We start from the raw sequence: 13,276 nt of genomic DNA, 5'->3' as shown, positions 1-13,276 counted from the left end.
TGCAATTCCATTCTGACTATGATTACAACTAAGCCGCTTTATGTGAAAACTTGTGTGCTCTGAAATTATCTTGTGTTTTCAAGTTTATTTTTCAGTTTTTGTGAAAAAATAATTCCTTCTCCTGGTCAGCTTCTTTAAAAATAGTGTCACTGAGTGGTCAATTTGGGAAATGCAGGCAGGCGTGTGGATGTGTTGGAAAAGAAGAACAAGCAAATGAATTGACTAGTACTCAGGCTGACATGAAGGTAACTACTGATGTGGATAGGAAATTCCTAAAAATGTCACACTAAGGGTGGCATGATGGTGCAGCGGGTAGCGCTGCTGCCTCGCAGTAAGGAGACCCGGGTTCGCTTCCCAGGTCCTCCTTGAGTGCAGTTTGCATGTTCTCCCCCTGTCTGCGTGGGTTTCCTCCAGGTGCTCCGCTTTCCTCCCACAGTCCAAAGACATGCAGTTTAGGAGCACTGGCAATCCTAAATTGTCCCTAGTGTGTGCTTGGTGTGTGGGTGTGTGTGCGCGCGCCCTGCGGTGGGCTGGCGCCCTGCCCAGGGTTTGTCTCCTGCCTTGTCCCTGTGTTGGCTCCAGCAGACCCCCGTGACCCTGTAGTTAGGATATAGTGGGTTGGATAATGGATGGATGGATATCATACACTCTATCCAAAACAAATTGTTCAATGAATAGAAAATTCAAGGTAGTGAAGAAACCTTGATTTTGCCTTGAATAACTGGAATTATGAAGGAATTATTTGGAGAGGAGCAGTTCAAGCAATCATCGAAAATTCCACTGTGCATCACATCTCATCCATGTCAGAACATATAAAAGTTCAGTGTACCATTAAAAAAAGGTAACCAAAATTGTCACATCTAACTGCGTTTGCTATCAATTGGAAAGGGACATACATATGAAATTTTTATTTTGTAAAGAATTACACATTACTACAATGAGAAAAAAATTAAATTTGACACAATGGATAACTTTATGATGTCAAATAAGATGGGCCAACTGCACTAGCATGTGTACCGATGGATCTGTGGCAATGATCAGCAGACAGTCTGTAGTGGTCCAATGAATAAAGACTGTTGCTCCTCGCTTTGTTTCAACAGTGTCCATTGTTTTCAGCACACACGTGCACAAACAAAATGAAATCCAGGTTTCTCTCTTTCTGGATATAGCTATAACCATAGATAACTTTGTGAAAGCCAGAGCTACAAAATGAAGGTGATTAGCTTTTGGTGAGAAGCTACAGGCATTCTTCAAAGACAAGAGGCCAGATTTTAACTGACTTTTTATGAGATGAAAAAGTGATCACTGTACCATTACCCTACAGTCATATTCAGTGAAACAAAGAAGCATAACAAAACAACGCATTGTGCAAATACAAACAGCATTTCCGAACATGAATGAGTTAAGGCTTTTAAAAGAAAACTGAAGCAGTAGGAAAACCATGTCTCTTCAAGAATTCGTGACATGTTTGAGCAAACACATGCATTTATAGAAGAGAGAATGCTGGATTTTAGCACAATCCAAAATTATATACAGTAATTGTGCTCCTCTCAAAGTTGTTGTAAAAAAAATTGATAGTTACAGAAAAGGAAGCAAAGCACCCAGCCACTTCTCCATCAAAATTCATAGAAGAGCTCATAAGACGTATCATATAACGGCACCCTGAGAGCCCATGAAATCTCATTTAAAAAGTTCTGGTGTGGGAGAACTGCAAAAATTAGATCTTTAATAACTTTGTAAAATGCTGAAATATTAGTTCACGCTTTTGTTTTTAGCCGAGTAGATTACTGTAACACACTCCTCTCAGGACTACCCAAAAAGACATCAATCGATTACAACTAGTGCAGAATGCAACTGCCAGAATCTTAACTAGGAAAAGAAATCCAAGCACATCTCTCCACTTTTGACGTCACTACACTGGTTACCTGAGCCATTTACAAACGACTTTAAAATACTGCTTATGGATTACAAAGCCTTAAATAATCTTGCTCCATGCTATATTTTGGAATGCCTCTCATCTTATGGTCCAAATCGTAACCTTAGATCTTCAAATGAGTGCCTGCTTACAATTCCAAGAGCTAAACTTAAAATAAAGTGGTGAGGCAGCCTTCTGCTGTTATGCGCCTAAAATCTGGAACAGTTTACTGATAGAAATTCGCCAGGCTAATACAGTGGAGCACTTTAAAAAAAACTGCTAAAAATCCATTATTTTAATATGGCTTTCTTATAGCTTCATTTTAGTGTAACCCTGATATTCTATACAGTATATGCATTTAATTATCATTTTTATCATATCTCCACAAACTGTACTAACCCCTACTTTCTTTGCTGTTCTTTTTCTGTGGTGGCGATCTGTGCCACCACCACCTGATCAAGACAGCATGCAGTCCCTACAATGATGGATTGAAGGCCAGATGTCCACATGACCATCATCATCTAATTCTTCCACGTGAAGCCTGAAAACCATGAGGACTGATTTAGATCATTTATGTTAGGTAGAATGCCCAGTGGAGGCTGAGTGGTCTCATGGCCTCAGAACCCCTGCAGATTCTTTTTTCTCCAGCAATCAGTTTTTTTGTTTTGTTTGTTTTTTCTGTCCTCCTGGCCATTGCACCTTACTGTATTCTTTCTTACTTAGTATTGCCTAATCTTATTTTTATATTTGTCTTTCTTAATCTTGTAAAGCACTTTGAGCTACACCATTTGTATGAAAATGTGCTATATAAGTAAATGATGTTGTTGTTGTTGGTTAGAGCTGCTCCATCAATCTATAAAATTTTTAAATATGTGGCACATTTTATCAACCAATCATTATAGCATTTTCATGTGGGTTGTGGGGCGAACATAGTTACATACTTCCATGTGGACGTGCCATTTCACTTGGATTTAGTGTAATGCCTATATTGAATGGAGAAAGGAGAATTTATGGAATTTTATAAGACATTTCTCAAACATCTTATAAAACAGAAAAAGAGAAAGCTCTTAAGGTTGTGGCCCACAAGCTAAAAATTGAATACAAGCTTACTGAAAGGAGTAGTGGTCAAATTTTGAGACCTGCTCTTGGGTGCAAGACAAAAGCAGCATGTGGTTATAATATCTGTATGATACCAAAAATCACCTTACTAAACAACCCTCTCAAGGGAACTAAACATCAAGCTGAAAAGTTGAAATGTCTGACCCTAGCAAAAAAAAAAAAAAATCTGTAAATACTGGACTCTATGCAAGCATCTCTCATAAAAGGTTAAGATTTTAATTTATTTCACACATTAAATCAACATTATTTAAAACATTTGACCCGAACAGGAACTAATTGAGAAAACAAATGGATGGATATTTCATGAATACTGCAAATACAGTGTAGACTAACTTGGAGATTTTTTTTTAAACTTGCCAAAAACAAGTTGAAGAAGTTGTATTTTCCAGTTTGTGTACTGTGCATTAGGCTGCACAATGAACCACCAGTCAGGAGATAGATAGATAGATAGATAGATAGATAGATAGATAGATAGATAGATAGATAGATAGATAGATAGATAGATAGATAGATAGATAGATAGATAGATAGATAGATAGATAGATAGATAGATAGATAGATAGATAGATAGATAGATAGATAGATAGATAGATAGATAGATAGATAGATAGATAGATAGATAGATAGATAGATAGATAGATAGATAGATAGATAGATAGATAGATAGATAGATAGATAGATAGATAGATAGATAGATAGATAGATAGATAGATAGATAGATAGATAGATAGATAGATAGATAGATAGATAGATAGATAGATAGATAGATAGATAGATAGATAGATAGATAGATAGATAGATAGATAGATAGATAGATAGATAGATAGATAGATAGATAGATAGATAGATAGATAGATAGATAGATAGATAGATAGATAGATAGATAGATAGATAGATAGATAGATAGATAGATAGATAGATAGATAGATAGATAGATAGATAGATAGATAGATAGATAGATAGATAGATAGATAGATAGATAGATAGATAGATAGATAGATAGATAGATAGATAGATAGATAGATAGATAGATAGATAGATAGATAGATAGATAGATAGATAGATAGATAGATAGATAGATAGATAGATAGATAGATAGATAGATAGATAGATAGATAGATAGATAGATAGATAGATAGATAGATAGATAGATAGATAGATAGATAGATAGATAGATAGATAGATAGATAGATAGATAGATAGATAGATAGATAGATAGATAGATAGATAGATAGATAGATAGATAGATAGATAGATAGATAGATAGATAGATAGATAGATAGATAGATAGATAGATAGATAGATAGATAGATAGATAGATAGATAGATAGATAGATAGATAGATAGATAGATAGATAGATAGATAGATAGATAGATAGATAGATAGATAGATAGATAGATAGATAGATAGATAGATAGATAGATAGATAGCTTTATTAATCCCAAGGGGAAATTCACATTTAGTCGAAGGAAAGTGGACACTGGTTTTCCAGTAGCAGAACAACTAAAATGGATTATTTCCTACAACACCTCATCACACATGTTTGGTAAGACAAGGAGCAAAATGCACTTACTGGCAGTAGCTGCAAGAATGCCTTCAGGCAGTTTGTGTGTTGTTCATACGCTTCATTGCCAAGTCAAAAGAAGAGGATAGTTAAAGCTTTCACGTGAGCTCATTTTAAGTTTGGTATAGCACTGCTAATTTATCTTTCTTGCCATTCTTCAAACTTTACAATGATCTGAGTCAGTTGCAATAGGCAAAACCTGTTCATTTTTCTGCTTTTAAGAAATTGTATTCAGACAAAAGTATGGACTTTGCCAAATCTATCCCTTGCCCCTCAAAATCCTGAAAACAAATTTACCAAGAAGACTTGACAACCTGAGCTGCATATTTGGCAATTTTTTTTAATCTCCTTTTGTTATTAATGTGGACAAAGACTATAGATTGTTCATTACTCATTATCTTCTTCCAAGAATTTGCAAGTGAGCTGTGCACATGGTATTATTTATTACCACATACATGTGTGAGCAGGTCTTCCACATATGAATATGACTAACACCACGCATAGAAGCCTACTAAGGGATAGAAATCTTTGTAATTAATTTAGTTATAGAGGCTCAATACTTTAGATGAGGGCTTTCAATAAAGATAGCAGCTACTAATTGCATACACTGTTTAATCATACACTTTTCACTTATTACCAGTACTTACAGTAGAACAGTTGTTGTCAAATTTAGAAACACTGTGGCTACTGGTTGTTCTATTTTTAAATTAAGAGTCAGTATCTGTTAATTTGAAGTTAGCATGTACTCAGATTGCTTTTTCAGCATTTTTTTTTTTAACATTCTCAACTATTGTGGGTTGGGTCTATATAAGATGTAATCACATAGTTGCATTATATGTGAACAGTATACTATACAATATAAATAATTTTAATTCACTTGCTTGTTAGATTATGAGAATTTAGTTTTTTGCAACCATCTTCAGATAAAAAACTAAACTTCATATAAGAAGTGGAGATATCAATTTGATCCTTATGTGGGTTCAAAATAACATCTGGGAGAGAGAGAGAGATATTAAAATGTTGAGGACCAACAGATACTACTGTGTTATCTCATTTTGAACATTTCTTCTGGAATATTACATACATACTGATAAAAATTTCCTGCACAAAAATAAGCCACTTTAAAGTCAAATCCCACTTTAGGTACATTAAAACAAGTATATAGATAATTTAAAAACTTTTTCTCATTTTGTTCAACTAGTTTCCAAATACAATGTAAAAATTGTTAATTGTTCTTTTGTAATGCATAAGACAAAAAGCAAAAAACATTTTAAATTTATGTGCATTTTTTTTTATACATATTTTGAAAAAAGTAGGTATAGCTTCAACACTACTTTCATAAAGATAATAATAAAAGAAAGGAATTTAGGGTTCCAAAAGTTCTACCTTTAGCTACACTGCTAGACAAACTCTTCAAATGGTGACACTTAGAATTTACAGTGATTCTCAGGAAGGGTAAAGTATGTAAAGATAACTTGAATTTACATGTAAACATCTTAGCAGTAACAAGAATTATGTTGTACATATTAGGAGTTAATGCATCGATGCAAATACCTGTTAATTAAATAAGATCGTTGCCCAAACATCAAAAGTACACCTCTTTCATTGTCTGCTTTTGTCACTCTAAAGTAATGATGGTCATATTAAAAAAAGCCAGTGTTACCTGTGAAGCCCCCATCAGCAATGTTGAACATGAACCTGGGCCGTTCAGTTCTTTCATCTCTCTTCATGCTGGTTTTCCCAACCTCTTCTTTTGTTATTGAAGCTGTAACCATTTTTACTTCTTTACCATTATCTTTTTCAGATTTGACTTCTTCTGCAGGGATACAGAGGGAGGGAAATTAATATGCCATTTTTCCCCTAATTATAGGAATATCATAAGGCTTATTTCATTTGTCACCTTGCTTAATGCAAGAGGATTGTTGCTCCTTCAGATCTGCTGTCTCACTTGTGGCAGTTTCAGCTTTATGCTCCACCTTCTCAGACTCTGCAACATAAGAACACTCATGATATGACATTTAAAGGTGCTGGGGCACAACCTGACATCTAATTGCATTAGAATATTGAATATTTGAGTATATTTAAGTATTTTAAGATGAAATGATCCCTACCACGTGCCTCTTCTTTAAAGGGAGAAGCCTGAGGAGAATCTAGTCTCAATGGTGGAAGTGAAACACCTATATCAGTGTCCATGACTTCTTCAGATTTCTGTTGCTCACTTAGTAGTGTTTCTTTGGTTCCTTCTGTTACGGCTGTCTGCTCCTCTTGTGTGACACTAGTATACGCTGAGGAGGCATGCTCTTCTGTGGGCTACCATAAACACAGAAATGAAGAAAGCAAAAGAGCACACATTATAGTGTAAATAAATTGTCAAGAAACTAATGATCACACATGAATCAAATTTATGAACTGAATTACTGAACTGAAATGGATGGACAAATTAAATTTCAAAATTACCCAAGACCAATGTTATTAAGAACTGTGGAAAAAATATAAATAAAGATGAAAGCATTTTTGAAATTAAATAACCATTTGCTTAAACTTGTTGCAGGTTAAAGTAAAAATATTATATCACAGCACACTTTTTATTGGACTCTTAACATTTTCTGATTATACTGAAATACTTGAACTGTCATATCATCATAAGAAAACTATAAGTATTAAGTTAACAGATACAGCAAGAATGATATACAATTTGACCACTATAATGAAAACTGTATTTGTACATTTGCAAAACTGTGTCCCTAAGGATATTTTCAGTGAGTAATACAAAACTAAAAAAACTAAACGTTAATTGCTGAAAAACAAACTACATAAAAAATACAATCAGAAAATATCAAAAATCTAAAACTAAATAAAAACTAAAAAAAAAAAAATCTTAAAACTAAAACACTGCTTGGGCAAAGGTAGAGACAACCTTGAATTGCACTCCTTGGAGCAATGCAATCGTCTCAGTCTATTACTACTGTAGTGGTATAGAGTGCTATACTGTGTTAGCCATTATGGATGCAGTGAGATGTCAAGAACAATGACAACTTTTACTGGCTAACGAAAAAGATTACAAAATGCAAGCTTTTGAGGCAGCTCAGGCCCCTTCTTCATGCTAGATGTAACACCAAAACTGCAGTTCCTGTAAATGCACTCCTCTGTTTAGCCAAAACCTCATACAAAGGGTGAATATCATTGTCCAGGATGGCCTACCAGTGAGTCTAACCTGACTTTCAAGATTGAACTAGCCCTTTAGATCAGTTTATTTCCCCAGCACACTACTGCATCGAAAAATACACTGGCCATGACAAACTGATAGAAAACATGTAAGAGTGGCCTGCATACACCAAATGACCTCAGTCTGGTCAGGAAATAGAGATGATTCTGATCCTTCTTGTATATAGCCTCTGTGTCGGTACTTCATTCAAGCCTGTCGTTCAGATGCACCTGAAGGCATTTGCATGTCTCCACCACTACTACAGTATATCTTCATTCACCAATGAGAACTGGGGCAAAGTAGGCTTAACCTTCCCTAAGTCCATGTTGAGATGCAGGTGATTCAGTTTGCACCACTCAACAAAGTCCTTCAATAGTGTCTTGTTTTTATTCTACTGTCAAACGCTGATACACCAAACTATGCTTGTCATTAGAAAATGTCTGTAGATGACATGACTCTGTATTATATCTAAACTATGAAGTATATAGGGCAAACAGAAAGGGAGTCAGTTCAGATCCATGTGGAACCACTGTGCTACTCATGGCCAGGTCACATATATAGTTCTTAAGCATCACAAACTGTGGTCTGAAAATTAAGTGCTCTATTATCCAGGACACATCAACCCTCATTGACCAGAGCTTCTCCCCCAGCAATTTGGGCTATATGGTGTTGAATACATTAGATGTCAAAAAACAATATCCTCACCATGCTACCCTGTTTCTCTAGACAGGAATAGGCTCTGTTCAACAGACAGATGACAGCATTGTCTACTCCTAAGTGGCCCTGATATGTGAACTGCAGAGGTTCGGGTTTCAAGTGAGCCAGTGTTAACCTTTCTAACTTCATTATGTGTGAGGTCAGAGACTCCGGTTCATTAAAGACTTTTGGTTAAACTGTCTTGGGGATAGCTACCACATATGATGCTTTCCATATAGCTGAAAGGTACCAGGGTGAGTAAACTCTTAACAGTAAAGTCATAGTCAAAACTGTTGCATGTGATCAGCTTGACCTCTGGTACTCTCCTGTAGTTTTCTTTAGCCTCAATGATCTTCTCCTTCAGCTCTATCTCTGCAACCTCTTCATTTCCCCTCTATCTCCAGTCCTATGACTAGATGACCAACATTTTGTTTGGCTTTAGAAAGCTATCGTATCACATCAATACAAAAGCTGGCTTTCGATTTAGTCTACCTTAGTATTTGCATAAAAATCTTAAGATAACCCCTAAAAATATTTTTTTATGTATCATTCATAAAACTTTCATGAAGAAATGTATTTCTCACTATGATAATGAAAAAAAAATCACCTGATAAATATTTCAGTGTTAGCTGTAATATGTTGTACACAAAGGCCATCCATGATCTCAACAGTAGCATCTACCAGACAGATGGCCCATAAGCCATTACTATATAACTTCTGCTTAATGAGTTTTAGGAAATCTTCAAATTCTGGAACAAACATGGTTATGCTTATGTACATTTTTTATTTAAGCTACTTTTGCAGGAAGACATGTGTGGATTCATTTTTACACTTATTTTTTATCTTCCTTATGGCGCCCACCATAAAACAGTAAGTATTGTTATAAGCAGTAAACTAAATCTCTTTGTTTGTTTTTACAAAATATATATTTGAGTATTCAGGTAGCCATGCCCTCCTACAATTTAAATACCTGAATGAATTCATTTAAAGTAAATATGAATATATACCTCTGTAACATCTGAACACTTAATAATAGGCCACTCTCTATCTTCTTTACTCTCAGACTCCTCTTTTTCACCATCTTTTCCATTCTTCTCTATCCTGTCGCTTGGGGCAGGAGTAGCTTTAAAGCAATAAAAGAAAAAAAAAAAAAAAAGATGACTGTCAGGTCATCACTTATTTTCACATACAGAGAATGCTCAGTCTGAGTCAGACATATTGATGTTTACCTGGTTTTGAGGTACAAGGTGTGTTAGAACAGCTAGGGTCTGGTGTAGTGGTTGCAGTTTTAATGGCGGGTGAAGAGGCTCTAGAGGATTTTTTTGAGTCCATATTGATCTCTGGCATCAGCTCTGGAATGCTCCATTTCCCATTTACATGTTCAAACTCTTGAACCTGCCATTAAAAACAGTCATTATTTTTAAATTTATGTGTCTAGACACAATTTACACTTCATTGTCCTGAAAAATAGATTAAATTAAACCCTAGAAGAAAATTACAGAAGTATATCAGCAATGCTAAATTACTTTATCAGAAATCTAAAAGATGAAATACAGTAATCCCTCCTCGATCGCGGGGGTTGTGTTACAGAACCCCCCGTGAAAGGTGAAAATCTGCTACATAGAAACCATATGTTTATATGGTTATTTTTATATTGTCATGCTTGGGTCACAGATTTGCACAGAAACACAGGAAGTTGTAGAGAGACAGGAACTTTATTCAAACACTGCAAACAAACATTTGTCTCTTTTTCAAAAGTTTAAACTGTGTTCCATGACAAGACAGAGATGACAGTTCCGTCTCATAATTAGAAGAATGCAAACATTTCTTCCTCTTCAAAGGAGTGCGCGTCAGGAGCAGAGAATGTCGGAGAGAGAGAGAAAAGCAAACAAATCAATAGGGCTGTTTGGCTTTTAAGTATGCAAAGCACCACGGCACAAAGCAGTTGCAATGAAGGCAGCAGCTCACACCCCCTCCGTCAGGAGCAGAGAATGTCAGAGAGAGAGACAGATAAAAACAAACAATCAAAAATCAATACGTGCCCTTCGAGCTTTTAAGTATGCGAAGCACCGTGCAGCATGTCGCTTCACGAAGCAGCTGCACAGAAGGGAGCAACGTGAAGGTAATCTTTCAGCATTTGTAGACGAGCGTCCGTATCGTCTAGGTGTGCGAACAGCCCCCTGCTCACACCCCCTCCATCAGGAGCAGAGAATGTCAGAGCAAGAGAGAGAGACAGAGAAAAGTAAGTTGGGTAGCTTCTCAGCCATCTGCCAATAGCGTCCCTTGTATGAAATCAACTGGGCAAACCAACTGAGGAAGCACGTACGAGAAATTAAAAGACCCATTGTCCGCAGAAATCCGCAAACCAGCAAAAAATCCGCGATATATATTTAAATATGCTTACATATAAAATCCGCGATAGAGTGAAGCCGCGGAAGTCGAAGTGCGATATAGCGAGGGATTACTGTATACCTAATAATGACTTTGATTTAATTTATCAGGTTGAATTGTTCTCTGCATTCTAAAAACATCAGGTTAAGTTTAGGAATGAACAATAATTTACCATATATACTCGCGTATAAGTCGGGTTTTGAAACCCAAAAAATCGATCATAAAATCAGACCCTGACTTATACGCCCATTCAAAAATGCAACACCTATTTTTTTTTTTTTTATATCTTCTTGCTTCCTCCAATCTCACACCAGTTTCTCAGATGCGTCAAATTTTGTTGCAGCGCAGTTACCAATTTCTTTCGCTACTTTGACGATGTTTAATTTAAAACCATCTTCATATTTTCTTCTGATCAAACGCTCCATCATAGATAAGGGATGCTCTTACAATAAAGGTGTATGAGGGTGTGAGATACAAAAAACAATAATCAGTGCAAACATTGCTTTGGAATAGTTTGGGCACAATAGACAGAGAGAGGGGTTAGGAGCACACGCTGATATAGCGCATTGCCGCACCCACATGGAAAAAAGGCAGCGTGCTCCATGGTTACTCTCTCAGGTGGGCGTTAGCATATCATAATCCCTTGTACCAATAGCGTGAGTTTTCTGCATTCGACTTATACAACCGACATTATAAAATACCAGAAATTATACCGTAAAATCAAGTCCTGACTTATCCGCGAGTATCAGAATCAGAATATCTTTATTGTCATTGTAACAAATACAACAGAACTGTATGACATTATCAGTGGACTAGAGAACGCTAACTCAGAAGCAGCATTTATTGTGTTGGGAGACTTTAACAGAGCAAACATGAAGACAGTTCTCCCTAAATACTATCAGCACATCTCTCCCCCCACAAGAGGTGATCAAACACTGGATCATTGTTACACCTTATTCAAGGACTCCTACAAACCCCTCCCTCGACCAGCTTTTGGAAAAGCAGACCATTGCTCTATATTGCTGCTGCCCGCATATAAACAAAGACTTAAACAGGAAAAACCGTTTTACAGGGACATCTACAAATGGGACAGTGAAGCTGAGGGGGTCTTACAGAACTGCTTTGAAACAACTGATTGGCAGATGTTTGAGGATGCAGCTGATGGCAACATCAATGAATTCACAGACTCTGTCACAGGATATATCAGCAAGTGCATTGACGATGTTGTCACTAAAACCTCCATTTGCATATATCCTAACCAGAAACCCTGGGTAAATAGGGAGATTCGGGCTAAGCTCAAGGCGCGGACCTCTGCCTTTGGCTCAGGGGACTCTGATGCATACAAAGCAGCCAGATACGACCTCCGGAGGTCCATCAAGAAGGCCAAATGGGACTACAGGGACAAAGTGGAGTCAAGCTACCACAGCTCTGACATCAAGCGCCTGTGGAATGGACTGTGCTGCATCACTGACTATAAAAAGAAAAACACAGTCAGTGTTCAGCCCACTGCATGTCTTGCAGACGAGCTCAACACTTTCTATGCTCGTTTTGATGCAGCCAACAAAGAACAGGTGCTATATCCTCAAGGGGGCAGTGAGTCTGTCACTCTGATCCTTGAAACGTCTGACGTGAGAAGGTCCTTCAAAAAGGTCAATCCTCGCAAAGCTCCAGGACCAGATGGTATCCCAGGCCGTGCCCTCAGGGCGTGTGCTGACCAGCTAGCAGGTGTGTTCACCAACATCTTCAATATCTCCCTGAGGCAGTCAGTGGTCCCCACTTCCTTCAAGGCATCCACCATCATTCCTGTCCCAAAGAAACTGGTGGTCTCCTGTCTGAATGACTATCGCCTGGTTGCACTGACATCAGTCATTATGAAGTGCTTTGAGCAACTGGTCAAAGGTTACATCTGCTCCTCCCTCCCCGACACACTGGATCCTCTCCAATTTGCTTACAGAGCAAACAGATCTACAGAGGATGCCATTGCGCTAAAAATAAACACTGTCCTCACCCACCTGGAAAGAGGAAAAACATATGTAAGAATGCTGTTCATAGATTACAGCTTGGCATTCAACACCATCATCCCCTCAAAACTCGTCTTGAAGCTTGACGACCTTGGGTTGGGGACGACCATCTGCAGATGGATTTTCTCTTTCCTCACAAACAAGCCCCAAGAGTGAGAGTCGGCAAACACACGTCCTCATCACTCATTTTAAACACAGGAGCGCCACAGGGCTGTGTGGTTAGCCCCCTCTTGTATTCCTTGTTCACCCATGACTGTGTTGCAAAACACGGCACAAACACCATCATCAAGTTTGCAGACGACACAACCATCATAGGCCTCATCACTGACAACGATGAGACGGCCTACAGACAGGAGGTGCTGGC

General features: G+C 37.3%; 1 protein-coding gene across 5 annotated transcripts in view; it reads right to left on the bottom strand.

Annotated features, from left to right (window-relative positions):
• The window catches only part of chd3 (chromodomain helicase DNA binding protein 3), a 181,055-nt gene that overhangs the window by 28,214 nt on the left and 139,565 nt on the right, over positions 1 to 13,276 (bottom strand). For all 5 annotated transcript variants that reach the window (XM_028798343.2, XM_028798346.2, XM_028798347.2 and 2 more), the window contains exons 30-34: positions 9,730 to 9,895; positions 9,508 to 9,623; positions 6,711 to 6,909; positions 6,500 to 6,586; positions 6,263 to 6,415 (exon numbers count right to left, since the gene is read on the bottom strand). In XM_028798343.2, coding sequence (XP_028654176.1) covers positions 6,263 to 6,415; positions 6,500 to 6,586; positions 6,711 to 6,909; positions 9,508 to 9,623; positions 9,730 to 9,895 — 721 coding nt within the window. The remainder of the gene's footprint in view (positions 1 to 6,262; positions 6,416 to 6,499; positions 6,587 to 6,710; positions 6,910 to 9,507; positions 9,624 to 9,729; positions 9,896 to 13,276) is intronic.

This window comes from Erpetoichthys calabaricus, chromosome 3 (assembly GCF_900747795.2).
Source record: "Erpetoichthys calabaricus chromosome 3, fErpCal1.3, whole genome shotgun sequence".
In the NCBI taxonomy this organism is placed as follows: Eukaryota; Metazoa; Chordata; class Cladistia; order Polypteriformes; family Polypteridae; genus Erpetoichthys; species Erpetoichthys calabaricus.
Note: the sequence above shows the minus strand (reverse complement) of the source record. Positions and strands in the feature narration are given on the sequence as shown.